The sequence below is a fragment of the Molossus molossus genome, unplaced genomic scaffold (genome assembly GCF_014108415.1).
Source record: "Molossus molossus isolate mMolMol1 unplaced genomic scaffold, mMolMol1.p scaffold_m16_p_2, whole genome shotgun sequence".
In the NCBI taxonomy this organism is placed as follows: Eukaryota; Metazoa; Chordata; class Mammalia; order Chiroptera; family Molossidae; genus Molossus; species Molossus molossus.
The window spans coordinates 33,454,866-33,480,534 of NW_023425355.1; the positions used below are offsets into that span (position 1 = coordinate 33,454,866).

A 25,669-nucleotide genomic window follows, 5' to 3' on the forward strand; every position below is an offset into this window, starting at 1 on the left:
TACAGATGTTTGACCATTCTCCCCCACTGATACACGCTCATCCTCCCTACCCTCCCTGTCCCTAGCTTTGTTGTTCATGTCCATTGTTGATGCATGCATGCATATAAGTTCTATGGTTTATTTTTCCCTACCAACCCCTCTTCTGGGGATTGTCAGTCTCTACCCCTCTTCCACGTCTCTGGGACTACCCCATTCCTCAGACTGTTATGTTCATTATATTCCACAAATAAGTGAGATCATATGACACTTGTCTTTCTCTGTTTGGATTGTTTCGCTTAGGAAAATACTTTCCAGGTTCCTCCATCTCGTCTCAAAGGATAAGAGATCGTTCTTTCTTACAGCTGCATAGTACTCCATTGTGTATATGTACCATGGCTTTCTTAAACCATTTGTCTACTGATGGAAATTTGGGCTGTTTCCAGATCTTAGCTATTGTAAATAGTGCTGCTACAAACATGGGGGTATATATATACTTCCTGATTGGTGTTTCAGGCTTCTTAGGGTATATTCCTAGAAGTGGGATCACTGGGTCAAATGGAAGTTCAATTTTTAATTTTTTGAGGTAACACCATATTGTTTTCCATAGTGGCTGTACCAGTCTGCATTCCCACCAGCAGTGTACTAGAGTACCCTTTTTTCCACACCCTCACCAACACTTGTTGATAGATGATTTGTTGATGGCGGCCATTCTGACAGGTGTGAGGTAATACCTCATTTTGTTTTAATTTGCATTCCTCTGATGATTAGTGATGATCATTTCTTCATATGTCTCTTGGCCATTTGTTTGTCTTGTTTGGAGAGGTGTCTATTGAGTTCCTCAGCCTATTTTTTAATTGGGTTCTTTGTCTTCCTTTTGTTGAGGGGTATGAGCACTCTATATATATTGGAAATTAACCCCTTATCTGAAATATAATTGGCAATTATGCTCTCTCATACAGTGGGTTGCCTTTCCATTTACATGATTGTATCTTTTGCTGTGCAGAACCTTTTGAGTTTGATGTAGTCCAATGTGTTCATTTTCTCCTTTGTTTCTGTTGCCTTAGGTAATGTATCAGTGAAAATTCTGCTGCATGTGATGTCTGAAATTTTGTTGCCTACAGTTTTTTTTAGGATTTTTATGGATTCATGAGTCACATTTAAGTCCTTTATCCATTTTGAGTTTATTCTTCTGTATGGTGTAAGTTGATGGTCTAGTTTCATTTTTTTTTTTTTTTTTTTTGCACGTAACTGTCCAATTTTCCCAACACCACTTATTAAAGAGGCTGTCTTTACTCCACTGTATGCTCTTGCCCCCTTTGTCAAATATTAATTGAGCATATTGCCTTGGGTCCATTTCTGGGTTCTCTGTTCTGTTCCACTGGTCTATATGCCTGTTCTTGTGCCAGTACAAGCTGTTTTGATTACAGTGGCTTTGTAGTATTACCAGAAATCTGGTAATGTGATCCCTCCAACTTTGTTCTTCTTTTTCAAGATTGCTGTGGCTATTCGAGGTCTTTTTTGGTTCTATATGAACTGTTGAAGTATTTGTTCTAGTTCTGTGAAGTATGTCATTGGTATTTTGATGGGAATTGCATTGAATCTATAGATTGCTTTGGGTAGTATGGACATCTTAATGATGTTGATTCCTCCAATCCATGAACAAGGTATATGCTTCCAATTTTTATATCTTCCTCTATTTCTTTTTTCAATGACCTGTAGTTTTCTGCAAATAGATCATTTGTTTCATGGGTTAAGTTTATTCCTAGGTATTTTAATTTTTTTCCCCGCAATGGCAAATGGGATTGGTTTTTTTGGTTTCTCTTTCTGTAAGTTCATCATTGGTGTATAAGAATGCCATCGATTTCTTGATGTTAATTTTGTATTCTGCTACTTTTCCAAATTCCTTTATTAAGTCTAGTAAATTTTTGGTGGAGTCTTTGGGGTTTTCTATGTATAGTGTCATGTCATCTGCGAATAATGGCAGTTTCACTTCCTCCTTTCCCATTTGGAACCCTTTTATTTTTTCCTCCTGTCTTATTGCTGTGGCTAAGACTTCCAATACAATGTTAAATAAGAGAGGCGAAAGTGGGCATCCTTGCCTTGTTCCTGTTCTTAAGGGAAATGCTTTTAATTTTTGCCCATTGAGTATGATGTTGGCTGTAGGCCTTTCATATATGGCCTTTATTAAATAGAGATATGATCCCTCTATTTTCACATTGTTGAGCGTTTTTATCAGAAATGGATGCTGGATTTTCTCAAAGCCTTTTTCGGCATCTATTGATATGATCGTGTACTTTTTATTCTTCATTTTTTAATGTGGTGTATCACATTTATTGTTTTGTGAATATTGTACCAGCCTTGAATCCCTGACTTGAATCCCACTTGGTCATGGGGAATAATTTATTTGATGTTTTGCTGGATCTGATTTGCTAGTACTTTGTTCAAGATTTTGGCGTCTATGTTCATCACGGATATTGGCCTAAAGTTTTCTTTGTTTTAATGTCTTTTTCTGGTTTTGGGATTAGAATTATGCTGGTATCATAAAATCAGTTTAGAAGGCTTCCTTCTTCTTGAATTTTTTGAAATAGTTTAAGGAGAATGGTTATTAGTTCTTTGAATATTTGGGAAAATTCCCCTGCTAAGCCATCCGCACCTGGGCATTTGTTTGCTGGGAGAGTCTTGATTACATCTTCAATTTCTTTTGTTGTTATTGGTCTGTTCAAGTTTTCTATCTCTGCCTGGTCCAGTTTTGGGAGACTATGAGTTTCTAGAAATTTGTCCATTTTCCTTAGATTGTCGAATTTGTTGCCGTATAATTGTTCATAATATTTGTTAACACTCCTTTGTATTTCTGTGGTGTCAGTTATTATTTCTTCTTTTATATTTCTGATTTTGTGTATTTGGGTGTTCTCTGTTTCTTGGTGAGTCTAGCTAAGGGTCCATCAATCTTGTTTATCTTTTGGAAAGCACAACTCTTTGTTTCATTGATCTTTTGAATTGTTTTTTTATGATCTCCATGTAATTTATTTCTACTCTGATCTTTATTATTTCCTTCTTTCTACTTGCTCCGGGGTTTTCTTTTTGTTTCCTTTCTAGTTCTTTAAGTTGTGAGGTTAGATCGTCTACTCGAAAATATTCTTGGTTCTTGAAGTAGGCCTGTAGTGTTATGAAGTTCCCTCTCAGAACTGCTTTCCCTGCATCCCATAGATTTTGTGTTTTTGTAAGCTCATTTTCATTGCTTTCTAGGAAGATTTTAATTTCTTCATTGATGTCTGTGGTAACCCATTCATTGTTCAATGACATGCTATTTAGCCTCCATGTTTTCAAATATCTTTGCATGTTCTTGTCTCAATTGATTTCTAGTTGCATGCCATTGTGATCTGAGAAGATGCTTGATATAATTTCAATCTTCTTGAACTTGTAGAAACTTAGTTTGTGCCCTAACATGTGGTCTTTCATTGAGAAAGTCCCATGTGCACTTGAAAAGGATGTGAATTCTGCAGTTTTGGGGTCTAATTCTCTGTAGGTATTTATGAAATCCATATGATCCAGCACTTCATTTAGAGTCTGTGTTTCCTTGTTAATTTTTTTCTAGAAGATCTATCCAGTGATGCAAATCAGGTTTTGAAGTCTTCTGCTATGATTGTATTGCTGTTGATTTTTCTTTTGAAGTCCTCCAAAAGATTTTTAATATATGTTTGTGCTCCTATATTGGGCGCATATATGTTTACCAAGGTTATATCTTTATGTTGGATAAATTCTGTCAATATTATGTAGTGGCCTTCTTTGTCTCTAGTTTTGGTCTTCATTTTGAAATCTACTTTATCAGATATGAGTATTGCTTCCCCAACTTTTTTTTCCTTTCTGTTTGCTTGAAAGATTTTTTTCCATCCCTTCACTTTAAACCTATATGAGTCTTTTGTTGTGAAATGGGTCTCATGTAAACAACAAACATGTGAATCAAGCTTCCTTTTCCAGTCAGCTTCTCTGTGTCTCTTTATCAGACCATTCAAACCATTCACATTTAAGGTGATAATTGATATGTACTTATTAATTGCCTTTTTTGTTTAGTGTGGTTATATTTTTCTATTTCTTTTTTTAATTCATTCATTTATTTTTGTTACAGATGTTTGTCCTTTTTCACCCATGGATTCCCCCTTCCTCCTCCCTCCCCACCCTGTCCCTACCTTTGTTGTCTATGTCCATTGTTCATACATTCATGCATATGTTCTGTGGTTTATCTCTCCCCTCCACTTCCTCTTCAAGGGACTGTCAGTCTGTACCCCACTTCCACGTCTCTGGGCAACCCCATTCCTCAGACTGTTATGTTTGTTATATTCCACAAATAAGTAAGATCATGTGATATTTGTCTTTTTCTGCTTGGTTTGTTTCTCTTAGGATAATACTTTCCAGGTCCCTCCATGTCATCTTAAAGAATAAGAGATCTTTCTTTCTTACAGCTGCATAGTACTTCATTGTGTATATATACCACAGCTTTTTTATGTATTCACCTACTGATGGACACTTGAGCTGTTTCCAGATCTTAGGTGTTGTAAATAGTGCTGCTAGGAACATGGGGGTACATATATTCTTTCTGATTGGTGTTTCAGGCTTCTTCTACTAATTACAGCAGATCTTTCAGCATATCTTGCAGTGCTGGTTTGGTTTTAATATATTCCCTTAGCCTTTTTTTTGTCTGGAAACCTCTTTATTTGACTTTCTATTTTGAATGATAGCCTTGCTGGATACAGTAGTCTTGGATTCAGATCCTTGTTTTTCATGACCTTGATTACTTCATGCCACTCCCTTCTGGCCTGTAGTGTTTCTGTTGAGAAATCAGCTGAGAGCTTTATGGGGTTACCTTTGTAGGTAACCTGTTGCTTCTCTCTTGCTCCCTTTAGGATTCTCTGTTTGTCTTTCAGTTTTGGCATTTGAATTATTATGTGTGTTGGTATGGGCCTGTTTGGGTTCTTCTTACTTGGGGCTCTCTGTGCTTCTTGAACTTGAATGCCTTCTTCCTTCACCAAATGAGGGAATATTTCTGTCACTATTTCTTCAAATATATTCTCTTACCCTTGCCCGTTGTCTTCCTCTTTGGGGACTCCTATAATGCAAATATTACTACGTTTCCAGTTGTCCCACAGTTCTCTTAAGCTATCTTCCTGTTTTTTAAGTGTTTTCTCCTTTTGGTTTTCTGATTGGTGATTTTTTCTACCTTGTCTTCTAATTCATGGATTCGGTCCTCAGCTTTCTCTACTCTGCTGTTTAGTTCTTTCAGTGTGTTCTTAATTTCTGCTGTGTCATTCTTTATTTCCATTTGGTTGGTTTTCAATGTTTCTATATCTTTACTCATGGTGCTGATGTCTTTATGCTGTTTAGCTTCTCAAGATCATGGCTCTCATCTCTACCTCTGATATTTTGCTTAGCTGAATTTCATTTATCTCATCTTTGATAGAGTTCTCATCTTCTTTCATTTGGTATTTGTTTCTTTGTTTCATCATTTTGCCTACCTCAGTGGGTTTTGGAGCCTGCCAAATTTTCCCTATGGTTGTTGGTGTTCTGTTATTTGTGGCTCCCTATACTGGTTTTCAATGAGCCTGTGTGGGCCCACGTTAAACACCACTCTCAAGTCTTGCTTTCCTGGGTAGATTTGCAAGCCCAGGAAAGGTTCAGTTATCCACAAGTTTTTTTCCTGGTGGCTAGTACTCTCAGTTACTCGGTGCTTTGGAATGTAGCCCTGGTGTTCTGCATAAGATGATTTCCAGAGTGTGGGATAGATTCTGGTTATTAATGAGCCTCAATTTGCATTTCTTTGCCTCACCTGGGAAAGGCTGAATCTCCAAGGGGGAGGGGGTGCTGCTTTTCCCCACAGCCTGGGAAGAAGTACACTGGCCACTGTCCTCTGTGGCCGCAACTCAGCAAAAACTCAGAGTGCCCTCCAAATTCCAGGTGTTCCCACAGAGTTCCATCCCAGTCTGCCCTCCCTCTGCCATATCTCCCTGGTGAGTGGCTGTGTCTATTTTAGCGCTCTGCTCCAGCTCTCTGTGCTGTAGAGCGGGCTTGGTCTTTATTCCCCAAGGGTGCTGCTCACAGCTAAGACTGCTGATGTCCATGGACTCCCAGCCCGCCTCCCTCTTGCACCTCCGCAGATCCTACCAGTGGCCCTGGTTATATGATCCTGTCCTGCTGCTTTTCTGTTGCTTTTTTTTTTCAAGGATTTGTCTTTATTTTAGTTGTAATTATCTGCATAGCATCTATTCACTCTGCTTCTATTTTCACTTCCTCTACAATTATCTTTCATGCAGCTGAGTCACACAGGCCTTTCTGGTGCCCCTGCACCTTGCATGTCCCGAGGATAACTGGATCGCATAGTCCCTAGGGGGACTGGGCTATATGCCTATGTTATGTGCTGCTGGGTCACATAGGCCTCTCTGGTGCTTCTGCACCCCACATGACCCGTGGGTAGCTAGATCACACAGTCCCTGCTTGGTTGCACAGTCCTCTCCAGTGCTTTAGCACCCTTCGGGTCCCATGGGTAATTGGATGGCACAGTCCCTGCTCGGTTGCACAGGCCTCTCTGGGGCTTCAGCACCCCACAGGTCTTGTGAGTAACTAGGTTACACAGTCCCTGCTGTGGTGCACAGGCCTCTGTGGTGCTTCAGCACCCAGCAAGTCCTAGGGGTAACTAGACTGCACAGTCTGCTGGGTCGCACTGACCTCTCAGGTGCCCCAGCACCTTGCAATTCCTGTGGTTGTGCATCAGAATAGCACCAGTTTCTTGGGCGCTGGTTTCCAACTACTCTTGTGGTCTACTGGACTGCACAGGCCTCTGTGGAGCGCCAGGTCCTGCTGCTGGTGGCTGGGGAGTGCTGCTGCCCTGTGGGGCTCAATTGCTGCTCAGCTTTTGCTGTGGTTTGTGGGGATGGGTCTGAGCTGCTGGTCTGTGCTTCTGTTGCCTGGGGATGGATATCTGCTCACCAGCCTCTGTTGCTGGGGGTATGTCTGGTCTCTGATCGGGCTGCTACCATGGGAGATGGTGCTGGGCTCCGGCCTGTCTGAGGCTTCCGCGACCAGCACCTTGGTGTCTCTACTACTGTGCACCAGTCTGTGTTAACACAGAGTGTCCACTGGTCCCATGGTGCCAGGTGCACTTGTGGGCTCAGGTTGCTGGGCCCTAGCCACTTCTACTGCCTCCTCCCAGGGAAGACCTGGGATCTTCCAAAATGGTGGGACCTCCCTGTGGAGCAGAGAGAAGCACCCTGAAGGGCCGCTTACTATGGTAGCAGGCTGCTCCCATCCACAGCACAGGAACTTTCTGCTCCATGGGTCTGCACTGCTTGGGTTTGGTTGTCCACCTTCACATCCATTCACACTCTCTCACACACTCACTCACTCTCTCACACACTCACCCTCCCTCTAGTCCTGCCTGCCACCATCTTCCCAGATTAGCTATTTTTGACCATTAAATTGTAAAATGTAAAGTGGTAGTAATACACTAGAATTTTTAAAAAATTGTGGAGGCGTTGAGTGGTAGAGAAATTGAGCAACAAAGAAAAAAAACCGAGAGAACTCATGAACATGGACAGCAGTGTTGTGACTTCGGAGAGTGGAGGTGAAAAAGAACACAGAGGGGATAAATGGTGTTGGAAAAAATAACATAAAAAATATACTAGAACTGAGAGGGAAAAAAAAATGGCTGTGGAGTGAATGGAAGCTACACAGACCTTCTCCCAGGATAAATCTGGAATTACAACAAAAATAAAGACAAATCGTCAGGAAAAGACAACCAAAAAGCAGCTTGGAGGACTACATAACCAGGGACACTGACTCAATCATGGTAGGCTTGCAGAGACGCGAGAAGGGCCTGGGAGCCCATGGTAGGCAGCGGCCTCGGCTGGGAGCTGCGGAGGCTTCGACTGGGAACTGCGGTGGCCTCGGATGGGAGCTGCGGCCTCGGCTGGGAGTGATGGCCTTAGCTAGGAGCGGCGCCCTCGGGTTAAACTCGCAAGTGGCTCCACAACGCAGACCCAGGACAGAGGCTAAAATAGCAGCAGTGACTCACATTGGGCTCCGGCAGAGGGAGGGCAGACAGGACTGGAATGGGGTGGGAACACTCGGGATTTGGAGGACCCTCAGAGCTTTTGCTAAGTTGCAGCCTTGCAGGACTGTGGTCATGTTACTCCTTCCCAGGGCCCTGGGGAGAGGCGGCGGCCCCTCCCTCAGAGATTCAACACCACCCGGGGGCCATTAAAAAGCTAATTGAGGCCCATTTATAACCAGCATCTACACCACCCTTGGGAAATCCTCTTAGGCTGAGCACCTGAGGGAGTTTTTCATTCGACTGAGAAGCCAAGGTTCTTCAGGTGACTGTTACTAATAGGCAAAAAGCTAGAGGATAACTGGACCATTCCCTGGGCTAGCAACTCCAACCAGGAAAGTAAGACTTGACGGTGGTGTTTAGTGGGGGTCCTCCGTGCCTGATCCAAACCCAGGAGAGGGAGCCACAAACAACAGAACACCAACACACACAGGAAAAAAATGGCAGGTTCCAAAGACCACTGTGATAGGCAAAATGGTGAAACACAGAAACAAGCCAAATGAAAGAACAAGAGACTTCTACCGAAGACGAGTTAAATGAGGTGCAGTTAAGCAAGTTAACAAAACTAGAATTCAGAGCCATGATCTTGAGGAAGCTCAACAGCATGTGTAAGGACATGAAACCATGAGTAAAGACATAGAAATGTTGAAAATCGACCAGTTGGAAAATAAGAACCACCAACAAGAAATGAAGAATGACATATCAGAAACAAAGAACATGTTGGAAGGTCTAAATAGCAGAATAGAGGAAGCTGACGACCGGATCAGTAAATTAGAAGATAGGGTAGAAAAAATAACTAATCAGAAAACCAAAAGGAAAAAACGATTAAAAAACAGGAAGGCAGCTTAAGAGAACTGTGGGACAACTGGAAAAGTAATAATATTCGCATCATAGGAGTCCGCGAAGATAAAGAAAATGAGCAAGGGTTAGAGAATATATTTGAAGAAATAGTGACAGACAACTTTCCTAACTTGGTCAAGGGAGAAGGCATTCAAGTTCAAGAAGCTCAGAGAGCCCTAAGGAAGAAGAACTCAAACAGGCCCACACCAGGACACATAGTAATCAAAATGCCAAAAATTAAAGACAAAGAGAGAATCCTAAAAGCACCAAGAGAGAAGCAAGAGGTTACCTTCAAAGAAAACCCCATAAGGCTCTCAGCTGACTTCTCAACAGAAACACTACAGGCCAGACGGAAATGGCATGAGGTAATCAAGGTCATGAAAAATAAGGATTTGAATCCAACACTACTCTACCGAGCAATGCTATCATTCAAAATAGAAGGTCAAATAAAGAGCTTCCCAGGCAAAAAAAAAAAAAAAAAGCTAAGGGAATACAGTAGAACCAAACCAGCACTGCAAGAAATATTAAAAGTACTACTGTAATTAGCAGGAAAATAGGAAGAAAAATAGAACCACACTAAGCAAAAATGGCAATAAATAAATACATATCAGTAATCACTTTAAATGTAAATGGATTGAATGCTTCGATAAAAATACACAGAGTAGCTGATTGGATAAGAAAGTATGACTCATCTATATGTTGTTGACAAGAGACACACCTCACAACAAAAGACTCACATAGGTTGAAAGTGAAGGGACGGAAAAAACTCTTTCAAGCAAATGAATAGAAAAAAAAAGCTGGGGTAACAATACTCATATCTGATGAAGTAGATTTCAAAATGGAGACCATAACTAGAGACAAAGAAGGCCACTACATAATATTGAAAGGATCTATCCAACAGGAAGATATGACCTTGGTAAACATATATGCACCAAATATAGGAGCATGAAAATATATCAAAAATCTTCTGGAAGACTTCTAAGGAGATATTGATAGCAATACAATCATAGCAGGGGACTTCAACACCCTGCTGACATCACTGGATAGATCCTCTAGACAAAAAATTACCAAGGAAACAGATACTCTAAATGAAGCACTAGACCAAATGGGTTTAATAGATATCTACAGAGAATTACAGCCCAAAACTAGAGAATTCACATTCTTCTCAAGTCCACATGGGAAATTCCCAAAGATAGACCACAAGTTAGGACACAAAATAAGTCTCTACGAATTCAAAAAGATTGAAATCATATCAAGCATCTTCTCAGACCACAATGGCATGAAACTAGAAATCAATTGCAACAAGAACATGCACAGACATTTGAACATATGGAAGCTAAATAGCATGTTATTAAATAACGAATGGGTCAATGAAGAGATCAAGGAAAAAATTAAAAAATTCCTGGAATCCAATGAAAATGAACATAAAACAACACAAAATCTATGTGATACAGCGAAAGCAGTTCTGATAGGGAAGTTCATAGCACTACAGGCCTACCCCAGGAAGCCAGAAAAATCTGTAATAGACTACCTAACCTCACAACTTTAAGAACTAGAAAGCAAAAAAGAAAAGAAAAGAAAATCCTAGAGCAAGTAGAAGGAAGGAAATAGTAAAAATCAGAGCAGAAATAAACATCGAGTTCAAAAAAACAATTCAAATGATCAATGAAACAAAGAGCCTGTTTTTTGAAAAGATAAACAAGATTGATGGACCCTTAGCTAGACTCACCAAGAAACAAAGAGAGAGAATCCATATTCAGAAAATCAGAAATGAAAGAGAAGTAACACCTGACACCACAGAAATACAAAAGATCCTTAACAACTACTATGAACAATTATATGGCAACAGATTCGACATTCTAAGCGAAATGGACAACTTTCTAGAAACACATAGTCTCTCAAAACTGGACCGGGAAGAGATAGAAAACTTGAACAGACCAATAACAACATAAGAAATTGAAGATGTAATCAAGACTCTCCCAGCAAACAAAAGCCCAGGCTCGGATGACTTCAGGGGGGAGTTTACCGAACATTCAAAAAAGAACTAACACCCATTTTCCACAAAATATTTCAAAAAATTCAAGAAGAAGGAAGACTTCCAAAATTTTTTATGAGGTCAGCATAATTCTAATTTCAAAACCAGGAAAAGATATTACATAGAAAGAAAACTAGAGTCCAATATCCCTGATGAACATAGACACCAAAATTCTGAACAAAATACTAGCAAATCGAATCCAGGAACATATCAAAAAAATTATTCACCATGACCAAGTGGGATTCATCCCAGGAATGCAAGGCTGGTACAATATTCACAAATCCATAAATGTGATACACCACATAAACAAAATGAAGAATAAAAACCACATGATCATATCAATAGCTGCCGAAAAAGCCTTCGACAAAATCCAGCATCTATTTCTGATAAAAACGCTCATCAGTGTGGGAATAGAGGGATCATATCTCGACATAATAAAGGCCATATATGAAACACCTACAGCCAACATCATACGCAATGGGCAGAAATTAAAAGCATTTCCCTTACGAATAGGATCAAGACAAGGAAGCCCACTTTCTCCACTCTTATTTAACATAGCACTGGAAGTCTTAGCTACAGCAATCAGACCAGAAGAAAAAATAAAGGGTATCCAAATTGGAAAGGAGGAAGTGAAACTGTCAATATTCGCAGATGACATGATACTATACGTAGAAAATCCCAAAGACTCCATCAAAAATTTACTAGACTTAATAAATAAATTTGGCAAAGTAGCAGGATACAAAATTAATGTCACAAAATCAATGGCATTCTTATACACCAACGATGAACTCACAGAAAGAGAAACTAAAAAAACAAACCCATTTACCATCGTGGCAAAAACAATTAGGATACCTAGGAATAAACTTAACCAAAGAAATAAAGCACCTATTTGCAGAAAACTACAGGTCATTGAAAAAAGAAATAGAGGAAGATATAAAAAAGTGGAAGTACATACGTTGTTCATGGATTGGAAGAATTAACATCATTAAAATGCCCATACTACCCAAAGCAATCTATAGATTCAATGCAATTCCCATAAAAATACCAATGACATACTTCACAGAACTAGAACAAGTACTTCAAAAGTTTATATGGGACCAATAAAGACCTCGAATAGCCACAGCAATCTTGAAAAAGAAAAACAATGTAGGAGGGATCACATTTCCAGATTTCAGGTTATACTACCAAGCCACTGTAATAAAAACAGCCTGGTACTGGCACAAGAACAGGCATATAGACCAGTGGAACAGAACAGAGAACCCAGAAATGGACCCAAGGAAATAGACTCAATCAATATTTGACAAAGGGGGCAAGAGCGTACAGTGGAGTAAAGACAGCCTCTTTAATAAATGGTGTTGGAAAATTGGACAGCTACATGCAAACAAACGAATCTAGACCATTAACTTACACCATAAACAAGAATAAACTCAAAATGGATAAAAGACTTAAGTGTGACTCATGAATCCATAAAAATCCTAGAAGAAACTGTAGGCAACAAAATTTCAGACATCATACGCAGCAGAATTTTCAGACACATCACCTAAGGCAACAGAAACAAAGGAGAAAATGAACACATGGGACTACATCAAACTCAAAAGCTTCTGTACAGCAAAAGATACAATCATGAAAATGGAAAGGCCACCTACTGTATGGGAGAGCATAATTGCCAATGATGTATCAGAAAAGGGGTTAATTTCCAATATATATATATAGAGTGCTCTTACAACTCCACAAAAGGAAGATAGAGAACCCAATTAAAAAATGGGCAGAGGAACTAAATAGATACCTCTCCAAACAGGATATACAAATGGCTAAGAGACATATGAAGAAATGCTCAACATCACTAATCATCAGAGGGATGCAAATTAAAACACCAATGAGGTATCACCTCACACCTGTCAGAATGGCCACCATCAACCATTCAATCAATTATCAAACAACATGTGTTGGCGAGGCTGTGGAGAAAAGGGGACTCTAGTACACGGCTGGTGGGAATGCAGAGTAGTGCAGCCACTATGGAAAACAATATGGTGTTACCTCAAAAAATTAAAAATTGACATTCCATTTGACCCTGTGATCCCAATTCTAGGAATATACCCTAAGATGCCTGAAACACCAATCAGAAAGAATATATGTACCCCCATGTTTGTAGCAGCACTATTTACAATAGCTAAGATCTCGAAACAGCCCAAATGCCCATCAGTAGACCATGGATAAAAAAGCTGTGGTACATATACACTTTGGAGTACCGTGCATCTGTAAGAAAGAAAGATCTCTTATCCTTTGAGACGACATGGAGGGGCCTGGAAAGTGTCATCCTAAGCGAAACAAGCCAATCAGAGAAAGACAAGTATCATATGATCTCACTTATTTGTGGAATATAATGAACATAACAGTTTGAGGAATGGGGTAGTCCCAGAGACGTGGAAGGAGGGTACAGACTGACTCTCCCCAGAAGAGGGTGTTGGGGGGAGAGATAAACCACAGAACTTATATGCTTGTATGCATGAACAATGGACAGGGACAACAAAGCTGGGGAGAGGGCGGAAAGGGAGGTGGTGGAGGAGGGAATCAGTGGGGAAAAAAGAGAAACATCTGTAACAAAAGTAAATAAATTAATTAAGAAAAAAATTTACTAGAACTGTAAAAAAATGACAGCTTTCTCTGACATTCAACTTTGAAATTTTAATTATGAGATACAATGCATTAAAATTTATGAATAAATTTTTTATTTATCTCTATAAGTCAGATAGTCAGACATTTATCTAATTAATTTCATAGTTTGCATAATGATTTTGCCTAACAGTTCAGGAAGGAAAAGGGTGTAAATGGGCTCACAATAACCTTTGAAACAAAGTGCAGATTTAGAGAGATTCAAATCCTGAAATGACAGCTGTTCTGTTTTCGGGGTTTAGGTCATAGAGGTCTGTTGTCCATTTAATGGTCAGTTTTCATCATCAGGCACTTGTAGTATAGTTTTTTGTTAAGGTGGTGGAAGAATGGGTGCTATGATTTTTTTTAAAAAAGAATAAAATTAATAGTTGATTTGGACATTCCAGAAGGATAGAAGAAATGTCATATTCTTTTGCCAGACTTAGGACATTTCGTACAGCCCTACTTTCTTCAGGCAAAAACTGCAACCCAGTGTTCTGATTCCCACTTCAGCATTGTTTTTTCACCATTATGCTTCTTCCCTGGCTCAGAATCTAGTCTAATTCTGGTTACCAATTTTTAAATAAAGAACATTATTGAATTCAGAAATATAAAAACAAATACTTTTTTTTATTTTACAAATGATTGGACATTGAAGGAAAATAATTGTGTGCATATATATATATGTATATATATATATATATATATATATATATGAAATAATTCTGGTAACGCAGTATCAGTTCGGGATGTGATTTAGAAATTTTTTTTTCTACTACTGGAGGTGATAATAAATGTGCACAGTGTGTTCCACTGGCTTAGTTTATATTTTTTATAGTAGTGAATGGCTCGTATATAGGAGACATTTGCAAATGCCTAGAGGGGAGGGAGTATTTTTTAGTCCCTTTAACTATGAGGCCTAGCACAATGTTTGGCATGAGTATAGATATAAAAAAAAAAAACCTTAATGAATGAAATTAAGAGGTACTGTCTTTTGTATAATTTGCTTATAAGAAGTTAATTGAACCATAACCTTTATCATATTAGCACTGTGTTTAAATCAACTTATCTATGTAACCCATATTTGGCTTAAGCCTGGTACTTTCCAAAGGAGATAGTAGATATAGTGAAATTCTGGATAAAAAAGTACAAAGCTTGGAAACATGTTAATAAGTCTATGCATTCATATATCAACATTGGTTTTATAGATCAACTGTAAGGATGTTTTGAAGAAATATCAATAATTTAAAGATTGTAATATGACTGTTTCTGTTTAATAATTGTCATACTACTATAAGTGAATAAAATGATAAGCCAAATTCTGCAGCATAAAGAACATATATTCAATGATATAGGTTGGTTATCTGTTAATTGAACTTGTTTCCTTGAGGGTCTAAACTCCTACCTTCAAGGAAGATCAATTCTCATAAAAACTTGGAAGTGCTTTGACTTTCTCTAGAAAGGGAATATCAGTATTACATCTTTCCAAATAGGGAAAAGATTGTATTTTACTCTTCCCTTTGAAAAAAAAAATTCCATTCTTTATATTTTCTAAATCTCATTTAAGATGAGAACAGCTTCTGGCCTTTGTGTGTGTGTTTTCAGTGCTCACTTTCTATTCCTCAACATACCAAAAATTAGACAGATTAAACATTCAGAATAAGTTCTGAATAAGACCACATAGATGGTGCTTATAATAAATGACTAACTTTACATACATACTATCTTTAGAATTATTTGAAGCCTAGTAGCAGCCCCTTGAGTCTCCAGTATTTTAAGGACAGAGAAAGCTTAAGGGAGAAAAAAGCTCAGCAAAGCCTTCTTTAGCAACACAAACACATACATGCACATGCACGCACACACACACACCAATCATAAAAGGTTTCTTTTCCTATTTCACAAAAACAAGTCTGGTTGTTCTTATTTGGAATTTCATGGTATATATTTTATAGTTTTCAACAGAATAGTAACTAGAAAAACAAATTTAACTTGGGATTGTACATGAACTTTGTTTTTTCAAAGTAGGTATGAATAAGTGAAATGAATAACAAAATAACTTTGTTGTAAGTTTTGAATTTTATACTACTTGTACTTCAGTTTTTTAAATTATGTATTGATTTGAGAAGAGAGAGATTGATTGATTTTTGTTGTTCCACTTATTTGTGCATTCATTAGTTGATTCTTGTATGTGCCTTGGCCAGCATTCTAACCCACAACCTTGGCGTATTGGGACAATGCTCTAACCAATTGAGTAACCCCGCCAGGACCTTGTATTTGACTCTGTAATGGCCAGTAGTATGCTAGAGTCATCTGGCTTAGCCAATTAAACCCATATTTTCCCAACTCCACATTCACATGGCCACGGGGGATAGTATTTACACCACAGAAATTGGGAAACACTACAAATCAAGGATTCCTTCTTCCCCCACCCCACCCCAAGAGCTACTTGTTAACATTTATCACTACCCCCTGAATGTACCTATTTTATTTTTATTTTTACAGTCAAATAATAGCTTTAGGTTACATTAAAGATAGAGAAATTATATAGAATAACAGTGAAGAGCAGATACCCATTGTGCACTTAATAGCCATGTGTTATTCTAGGCAAGTTTGCCAATCTTATCTTTAATGGGATAATAGCAATGCCTACCTTAGGTTGATGTGAAAATGGAATATGTTAACACATGTAAAGCACTTAGAACAGGGTCTAATTTCTAGATAAATCTTATCTGGCAACCTCAAATATCCAAAGCATAGACAGGATTCAGGAAGTGAATAAAAATGTCATTCAGCAACCAACAAAAAAATTATAGTGTGCTTGTATTGAAGTCCTCATGCTGTCTCTCTGGAAGCCTGTTTTATTATTTCTTAAGACCCAAGCTTGGTTGAGTCTATAGAGTTGACAGTAGAGGCCTATATTATATCGGCAGCAGGAGTGGAAAAAACTATCTGATAATGAGAGATGCCAAGGAAGGAGCATCTATATGACTTAGCAGGTTAGCAGTGAGTATTCAAACATGATTTTGAGGTTCCTAAACCAGGTGACCAGAGGTTTGTAACGCCATTAGCTGTTATGGAGAACACTGGATGAAGAGCAATTTTTAAATAGTTGCAGGGGTGTGGGGAAGAGGAGCTATATAGTAATGCTTAGAAATGGGTCTTTTATATGATTAGAAAGCTAATTCAATAGATATTTGGACTATATATAGCATGTATAAATATGAATTGGAGCAATTGAAGCAGAACATTGGTCATTATGTATACACAATGTATTTCTTGACTTTTTTCATAAGAGTTATGTAGTTGGGGGGGAGTAGAGAGGACAAAGATTAGTTGGAATGGGGTAGAGAGGGAGATGTTACAGAGATTAGGCCTTTATTATTATTTTGGTCATTTAACACATTCAGAGAAAATCAAATTGTATTAGAGGTGGTATTTGTGGCTTTAATTGACATAAAACAATTTCTGTATTTTTCTATTCTAGTCATTCCATTTAACATAGTTTTTTGAGCATAAGACACTCAAACTATGGAGACAAATAATTTATAATTCATAGTATTAGAAGATAATCCAACAATAAACAAGTCAACCATCAATATGGTATAATCTCTTTTGAGCTATAATTGAAACAAATACTTGCTGTCCAGAAGCTCAGAAGGGAAGCAACTAACTCAACATGGTGTTTACTGCAGAGTGGAGGAAGGCAAGAAAATCTTTTCATGTAAGATGTCTTTTTAGATTAATATTAAGGGACAATTTGGGAAGCAAGGAGGTAGAGTGGAGAATGAGCATTTCAGGCAGAGCAAAAACCATAAAGGCATAGAGGAATGAGAGAACATAAGAGAAGCTGAAAATAGTTTGATGTGGCCAGAGCTTGCTATAAACATGTAAGCACAGAAGAAGCTGAAGCTAGAAAGCTACATAAGAATCAGATTAAGAAGATTCTTCAATGCAATGCTTAGGATTTTAGATTTTATCATGAGGAGACAGGAAGCCAGTAAGGATGAAAAAAGACCTTACAATAAATTTCCCATTAAAGAGTACCACATAATCATCACATACATTTTGGGAAAAAAAATTATATAATCCTAATATCAAAGTACAGTCACAATTATATGTTTCTATAGATTATTAACAAAAAATAAGCATGTTCCATGAATATTTTTTAAAAGTTGTAATTATATATAAATATTATAAAGTTAATTTATCTTTATTATAGAATATAGTGAAATTGTTTCCATGCCTCTGGTTCTATTTTATTCATCAGTTTATTTGGTTCATCAGATTCCACATATAAGTGAGATCATGTGATACTGTCTTTCTCTGAAGGGCTTATTTTGCTTAGCATAATACTCTGCAGGTCCCTCTATGATGTCTCAAAGGGCAAGAGATTTTTCTTTTTTTACAGCTGCATAGTATTCCATTTAGTAAATGTACCACCGTTTTTTTTATCCACTCATCTACTGATGGAAACTTGAGCTGTTTCCTGATCTTAGCTATTGTGAATAGTGGTGCTATGAACATAGGGGTACATATATTCTTTCTGATTGGTGTTTAGGGATTCTTAGGATATATTCCTAGAAGTGGGATCACTGGTTCAAATATCAGTTCAATTTCTAATATTTTGAGGCAATTCCATACTGTTTGTCATAGTGGCTGTACCAGGCTACATTCCCACCAGCAGTGTACTAGTGTTCCCTTTTCTCCACATCCTCGCTAGCACTTGTTGTTTGTTGATATAGTGATGGTCGCCATTCTGGCAGGTGTAAGATGGTACCTCATGGTCATTTTAATTTGCATCTCTGATGCTTAGTAATATTGAACATTGTTTCATATGTCTCTTGACCATATGTATGTCCTCTTTGGAGAAGTGTCTATTCAGTTCCTCTGTCCATTTTTTATTTGGAGTGTTTGTCTTCCTTTTGTTGAGTTATATGAGTACTTTATATATTTTGGAAATTAACTTCTTATCAGATGTATCATTGGAAGATATGTTCTCCCATACAGTGGGTTCCCTTTTCATTTTGATGCTGGTTTCTTTTGCTGGGCAGAAGATTTATAGTTTGATGTAGTCCCATTTTTTCCCTTTGTTTCTCTTGCCCTACGGCCTAGGCTATGTATTAGTGAAAATTATGCTATGCGAGATGTTTGAAAAACTGCTGCCTATATTTCATTTGAGGATTTTTATGTTTTTATGACTTATATTTAAGTCTTTTGTCCATTTTGAGTTTATTCTTGTGTACAGTGTAAGTTGGTGGTCCAGTTTCATTTTATTGCATGTAGCTGTCCAATTTTCCTGACATGGTTTATTGAAGAGACTGTCTTTATTCCATTGTATGCTCTTGCCTCCTTTTTCAAATATTAATTGAGCATAATCGTCTGGGTTGATTTCTGGGTTCTCAGTTCTGTTCCATTGATCTCTATGCCTATTCTTTTGCCAGTACCAGGCTGTTTTGATTACAGTGCCTTTGTAGTATAACTTGATATCCAATATGGTGATTCCCTCCTACTTCGCTTTTCTTTCTCAAGATTGCTGCAGCTATTCAGGGTTTTTTTTTTTGGTTGCATCTAAGTTTCTGGAGTATTTGCCCTAGATTTTTTAAATATGGCAGTGGTATTTTAATAAGGATTACATTAAATCTGTAGATTGCCGTGGGTAATATGGACATTTTAGTGATGTTAATTCTTCCGAACCATGAATATCATATATTTTTCCACTTGATTGTATCTTCCTCTATCTCTTTTTCTCTTTTTTTAGAGTTCATTATTGGTGTATAAAATGCCATCAATTTCTAGATGTTAATTTTGTATCCTGCTACATTGCCAAATTCATCTGTTAAATCTAGCAGATTTTTGGTGGAGTCTTTTGTGTTTGCTATACAATATCATGTCATCTGCAAATCCAATTTGATACTTCCTCATATCCAATTTGGTTGCCTTTTATTTTTTTTATTTTTTGTCTGATCGCTATGGCTAAAATTCCTAGTCCTATGTGGAATAAGAGTGGTAAAAGTCGACATCCCTTCTTGTTCCTCTTCTTAAGGGAAACACTTTTAGTTTTTGCCCATTGAGTATGATTTTGGCTATAGGTTTCTCATCTATGGCCTTTATTATGTTGAAATATTATCCCTGCATTCCCACTTTGCTGAGAGTTTTTATCAAAAATGTGTGTTGGATTTTGTCAAATGCTTTTTCTGCATCTATTAATATGTTCATGTGATTTTTTTTTTTTTTTGATATGTGCCCCTAACCGCTAGGGCCTAGCGGGAACTGAACCCAGGATTCTCTGATACACAGGCCGACACTCCAACCACTGAGCAAAACCAGCCAGGACTGTTCATGTAATTTTTATCTTTCAGTTTGTTTATGAAATGTATTACATTTATTGATTTGAAAATATTATACCAGCCTTGCATCCCTGGAATAAATCTCACTTGGTCCTGGTGTATAATCATTTTAATATGTTGCTGGGTCCAATTTGCTAATATTTTGTTGAGGATTTTAGCATCTATGTTCATCAGGGATATTGGTCTGTAATTATCTTTCTTTGTAGTGTCTTTATCTGGTTTTTGAATGAAGGTAATGCTGCCTTTGAAAAAAAAGAGCTTGGAAGTCTTCCTTCCTTTTGATTTTTTTAGAATAGTTTGAGGAGGATAGCTATTCGTTCTTCTTTGAATATTTAGTAATACAGTCCTGTGAAGTTGTCCAGACCAGGGATTTTGTTTGTTGAGAGTTTATTGATTACTGCTTCAATTTCATTAGTTATTATTGGTCTGTTCAGGATTTCTGACTCTTCCTGGTTGAGTTTTGGAAGATTGTATGAGTCTAGGAATTTGCCCATTTCACCTAGGTTGTCCTATTTGTTGGCATATAATTGTTCATAGTATTTTCTTACAATCCTTTGTATTTCTGTGATGTCACTTGATATTTCACTCGATAATTTATTTTATTTATTGGATCCCCTCTCTTTGTTTCTTGATGAGTCTGGCTAAAGATTCTTCAATTCTTTTTCTTTTCAAAGAACCAGATCTTGGTTTCATTGATCTTTTTTATTGTTTGTTTGTTTGTTTTCAGGTTCTATGTAATTTATCTCTACTCTGATATTTATTGTTTGCTTCCTTTTACTTTTAGCATTTCTTGTTCTCTTTCTAATTATTTAAGTTGTGGGGTTAAATTTTTTATTAGAAATGTTTCTTGTTTCTTGATGTGGGCCTGTAGTGCTATGAACTTCCCTCTTAGAACTGCTTTCACTGTGTCCTATAGATTTTGTGTTGTTGTGTGTTCATTTTCATTGATTTCCAGGAAGATTTTATTTCTTCCTTCATCTCCTTGGTAACCCATTTATTGTTTAATAATATGCTATAGGGCCTCCATGTGTTTGAATGTTTTTGAGTGTTTTTATTATCATTAATTTCTAGTGTTATGCCATTGTGATCTGAGAAGATGCTTGGTAAGATTTCAATATTCTCAAACTTGTAGAAACTTAGTTACTATCTTAACATGTGGTTTACCTTTGAGAATGTCCTATGTGCACTTGAGAAGAATGTATATTCTGCAACTTTGGAGTGAAATGTTCTGTAAATGTCAATTAAATTCATCTGATCATTTAGGGTTGCTGTTTCCTTGTTGATTTTTTTGTCTATAACTTTTATCCAGTGATATCAGTGGGGTGTAAAAGTCCCCTACTATGATTGCATTGCTGTTATATCTCCCTTGAAGTCCCCCAGAAGTTTGTTTTTTTTGTTTGTTTGTTTGCTTGCTTGTTTTTTGTTTTGTTTTATTTGTTTGTTTGTTTTTGGCTGCTCCTATGTTGGGTGCATATATGTTTACCAGGATTATATTTTCTTGTATTGATCTCCTAAAAATTATGTAGTTATGTAGTGGCCTCCATTGTCTCTTGTGTTGGTCTTCATTTTGAAATCTATTTTGTTAGATATGAGTGTTGTTATCCCAGATTTTTTTTCATTTCCATTTGCATGGAATTTTTTTTTTTTTTTACCTTTTCATTTTCATCCTGTGTGACTTTTTTGTTCTGAGGTGTGTCTCTTGTAGAGAGCATATATATGGATCATGTTTTCTTATCCATTCAGCTACCCTATATATTTTTATTTGAGAATTTAAGGCATTTACATTTAAGGTTATTATTGACATGTACTTATTTGTTGCCATTTTTATTCTTTATGCCTGTATGCTTCTCTGTCTCTCTCTCAATTTCTTCTTCTTACAATAGTCCCTTTAACATTTCTTGTAGTGCTGGTTTGGTGGTAATAAACTCCTTTAGCCTTTTTTTTTTTTTCTGTGAAACTCTTTATTTCACTTTCAATTTTGAATGATAACCTTGCTGGGTAGAGAAGTCTTTGATTTAGTCCCTTGATTTTTATTACTTTGTATGCTTTATGTTACTCCCATCTGGCCTGGAGTGTTTCTATTGAGAAATCAGATGACAGTCTAGTGGCAGCTCCCTTATGGATAACTTTCTCTCTCTTGCTGCCTTTAGGGTTCTTTCCTTGTTTTTAACATTTGCCATTTTAATTATGATGTGTCTAGGTATGGGTCTTTTTTGGTTCATCTTGATTGGGACGCACTATGTTTCCTGGACTTATGTCATTTTCATTCATCATGTTAGGTAAGTTTTCTGTCATTATTTCTTCAAACAGGTTCTCTATTCCTTGCTCATTTTCTTCTCCTTCTGGTACCCCTATGATGTGGATGTTGTTATGTTTCATATTGTCCCACAGCTCCTCCTGCTTTTTAATTTTCTTTTCCAATTGCTGCTCTGATTGTGTGTTTTATCTACCCTGTCTTTTAATTCACTGATTTGGTCCTCAGCTTCTTGTATTCTATTGTTGATTCCTTCCAGGGTATTCTTTATTTCAGCTGTCATTCTTCATTTCTGATTGATTCTTATTCATGGTTTCTTCATCTTTTTTTTTTTTTTTCATGCTAATGTAGTTCCCACTAAGTTTCTTAAAATTCTCATAAAGTTGCTTGCAGTTTTCACTAAGTTGTTTGAGCATCCTAATAATCATTATTTTGAACTCTTTATCTGACATATTGCTTGCTTCCATTTCACTTAGTCCTTTTCTGGTGATTTTTACATTTTTATAATTTAGGTGTCGTTTCTTTGTCTTCCCATTTTAGTGATTTAGTAGTCCAGGGTGCCAGGTGACACATGCTGGGTCATGCATTTGAAGATGTCGGGTCATGCTGGGCTGCAACAGTGGGTCTGGTCTTCCTGTAGCACCAGGTCAAGCCAGCGGGATCACAGTGATAGTTCCCTGTGTCTGGGGGCATCAGGTCATGGCCATTGGTCCAGCTGTCCGGGGGTTCCTGGTCAGGCTCATGGGGTTTTGGTGTCAGTTCCGTCCATCTTGGGGCAGCAGGTCACAGTGGAAAATCTTGGCTCACTGAGTTGCAATGGCAGGGCCAGTCATCTGGGGGTGCTGGGTTGCAGCAGAGCCAAGTACACTGGGTCACAGAGCTAGGTCTGGCTGTCCAGGGATGCTGGGTCAGGTGCACCAGGTTGCAGCAGCAGGTCTGTGCTTCCATGGGCATCAGGCCTTGGCAGTGGAGGGGGGCACAGCAGCTGATGGTGGCAGCAGGCATGATCATGGTGACTTGTGGTGTCAGGTTCATGCATCCTGGGGCATCAGGTCACAGTGGCGGGACCAGGTATGGTGTCTCATGGTAGAGGTGGAGCCTGATGCACTTCTCTGTGGCCCTGAGGCACTGGGTCTTTGCTGCTCTCTGCAGCCTCCTCCCAAGGAGGACACTGCAGATCCTCCATAATGGCATGCTCTCCAGTCCCAAGCAGTGAGAAGCAACCAGCCAAGCAGCTCTTGGCACAGGCCAGCCATTCCTCACCAGGAGGACCCGAACCACCTGCCCTGAGTTCCTGCACCAACAGACAGATGCCCACCCACTTACACCCATGCATATTCTCTCTCTCGCACATGCTCACCCACTTTCACCCTCATTTCACTCTTGCCTGCCATCATGTTGGCTGTTCTCCAGAAATTAAGCCTTTAGACTGTCAACCAATGATCATTGCCACCAATTCAACACCAACAGGAATCCCTAATTTGGGGTGTGGTGAATGAGAACACTTTATTCAATGCAAACAGCTCAGTTGAAATAAAGCACTGTGTGGAACAGCATGGATATGGAATAGCACAATCATGATACAGCTTGACTGGAGAACAGCATAGATATGAAACAGTTCAATAGTGTTACAGCTCAATTGTGGAATAGAATTGTTGTGAGGTGGCCCTGGCATGTTTATATCCCCTATAACTTAAATATGCATAACAGATGCCTCAAATTAGTATACTTCCTTTGTTTCATTGGGAATCACTTAAAATAAGTTTAGCACTTGGATTTTTATACTAAGAATGCTTTACCAAACTAAAACTAAATTCCTTTTTTTTTTTTTTTTTTTTTTTTTTTTTTACAGGTGCAGGAGACATTGTTGCCATCATGATTGGCAATCTGAAAGGCACAAAAATTCTACAATCAATCCAAAGAGGCATACAAGTAACAATGGTCATCGAAGTAGGGAAAAAGCATGGCCCTTGGATGAATCACGATTCAATTTTCCTTGTTTCTGTGTCCTTTTTTATTATTACGGCAGCAACTGTGGGCTATTTTATCTTTTATTCTGCTCGAAGATTACGGAATGCAAGAGCTCAAAACAGAAAGCAGGTTTGTAATGGTCCTTTCTTCCAATTTAATAATATTTTACCGTTTTAATTGCAATTTCAATGTTATGCATTTTTATACATTTCACTTGCTAGATAATGATCCATGCATATGTTTTATGAAAATTTATAGTTTTTATTTTATTTTATTTTTTAATCCTCACTTAAGGATATTTTTCAATCAATTTTTAGATAGAGTGGAAAGGAGAGAGGGAGGGAGAGAAATAGAGAAAGAGAAAGAGAAACATCAATGTAAGAGAGACACATCAATTTACTGCCTCCCGCATGACCACAACCAGGGCCAGGGATCAGTCCTCCAACCCAAGTATGTGCCCTTGACCAGGAGTCAAACTCACAACCTCTTAGTCTGTGAGCCAACACTCTAATCGCTGAACAAAACTGGGCAGGGAAAAACCTTGTATTTTATAAGTATGTCAGCTTTTATCCTCTCAAATCTTTTATTTTATGCTAATTGTCTATGGCCTTAATCAGGTCTGATTAAGTCTTCTAATACCTCATTATGGAGCACAACCAGCATTAAATTATACATGGGTATAAATACATGCACTATTTTAAATATTTTTTCTAAATTACAAAAGCATTTTATACTCAATATAGAAAATTTAGAAATTAGAAAGTACAAGGGAAAACTTTTCCATCAAAACCCAATATAACAAAGAAGTAGTCACCATGCAAATATAATCAGTTATTTTACATGTATGTGTGTGCTTGATCACATGAGAATTTGTATGTGGGGCCAGGGCTGGTAAAAAAGACTAGGCTGAATGTCTTGAGAAGGCAAGTTTAAAGATCTAATTGTGCATGACATAGTGCTAGGCTCCAGACAGAGTCACATATTCAAAATTTCTATCATATTTTAACAACTGGTATATAAACAAGTACAAAGAATAAAATAATAGAGAAAAAATACCAAAGCATCATTGAACATGGAAGTACCTATAGTTGTGTGGCATTGATCCTACCACCTTTAAACTGTCTGTCATTCTCCTGATATCCTCACTTCTCTCTTTATCCAGCTTAACTTCCATGGTTACTCCCATGCATGCGTCTTTAGTTCCCTTGGCCCTTCTCTTTCTTTGGTATACTTGCTGTCAAAATCCAACCCTGGTTAAATCCTATTTTCCACCTACTCTATACCTGCACTTTGCATAGCTTAACTAACAGGAAAATGTTGACATATATACAGACTGACCATAAACTCAGAATGATCCTTTAATGCTGCCCACAACTCTACTTAATGTTTTCATAGTCATTTTCTATCCTGCTTTCCTAGGTGACTAATTATACATGTTCCTTTCTCCTTAAACTTACAACACTCCTCAAATTTTACACTCAACTTGTATTTAC

General features: G+C 37.8%; 1 protein-coding gene across 2 annotated transcripts in view; it reads left to right on the plus strand.

Annotated features, from left to right (window-relative positions):
* Window positions 1-25,669, plus strand: part of RNF128 (ring finger protein 128) — a 154,729-nt gene that overhangs the window by 87,536 nt on the left and 41,524 nt on the right. For both annotated transcript variants that reach the window (XM_036271248.1, XM_036271247.1), the window contains exon 2: window positions 24,058-24,305. In XM_036271248.1, the coding sequence (XP_036127141.1) occupies window positions 24,058-24,305 (248 nt within the window). The remainder of the gene's footprint in view (window positions 1-24,057; window positions 24,306-25,669) is intronic.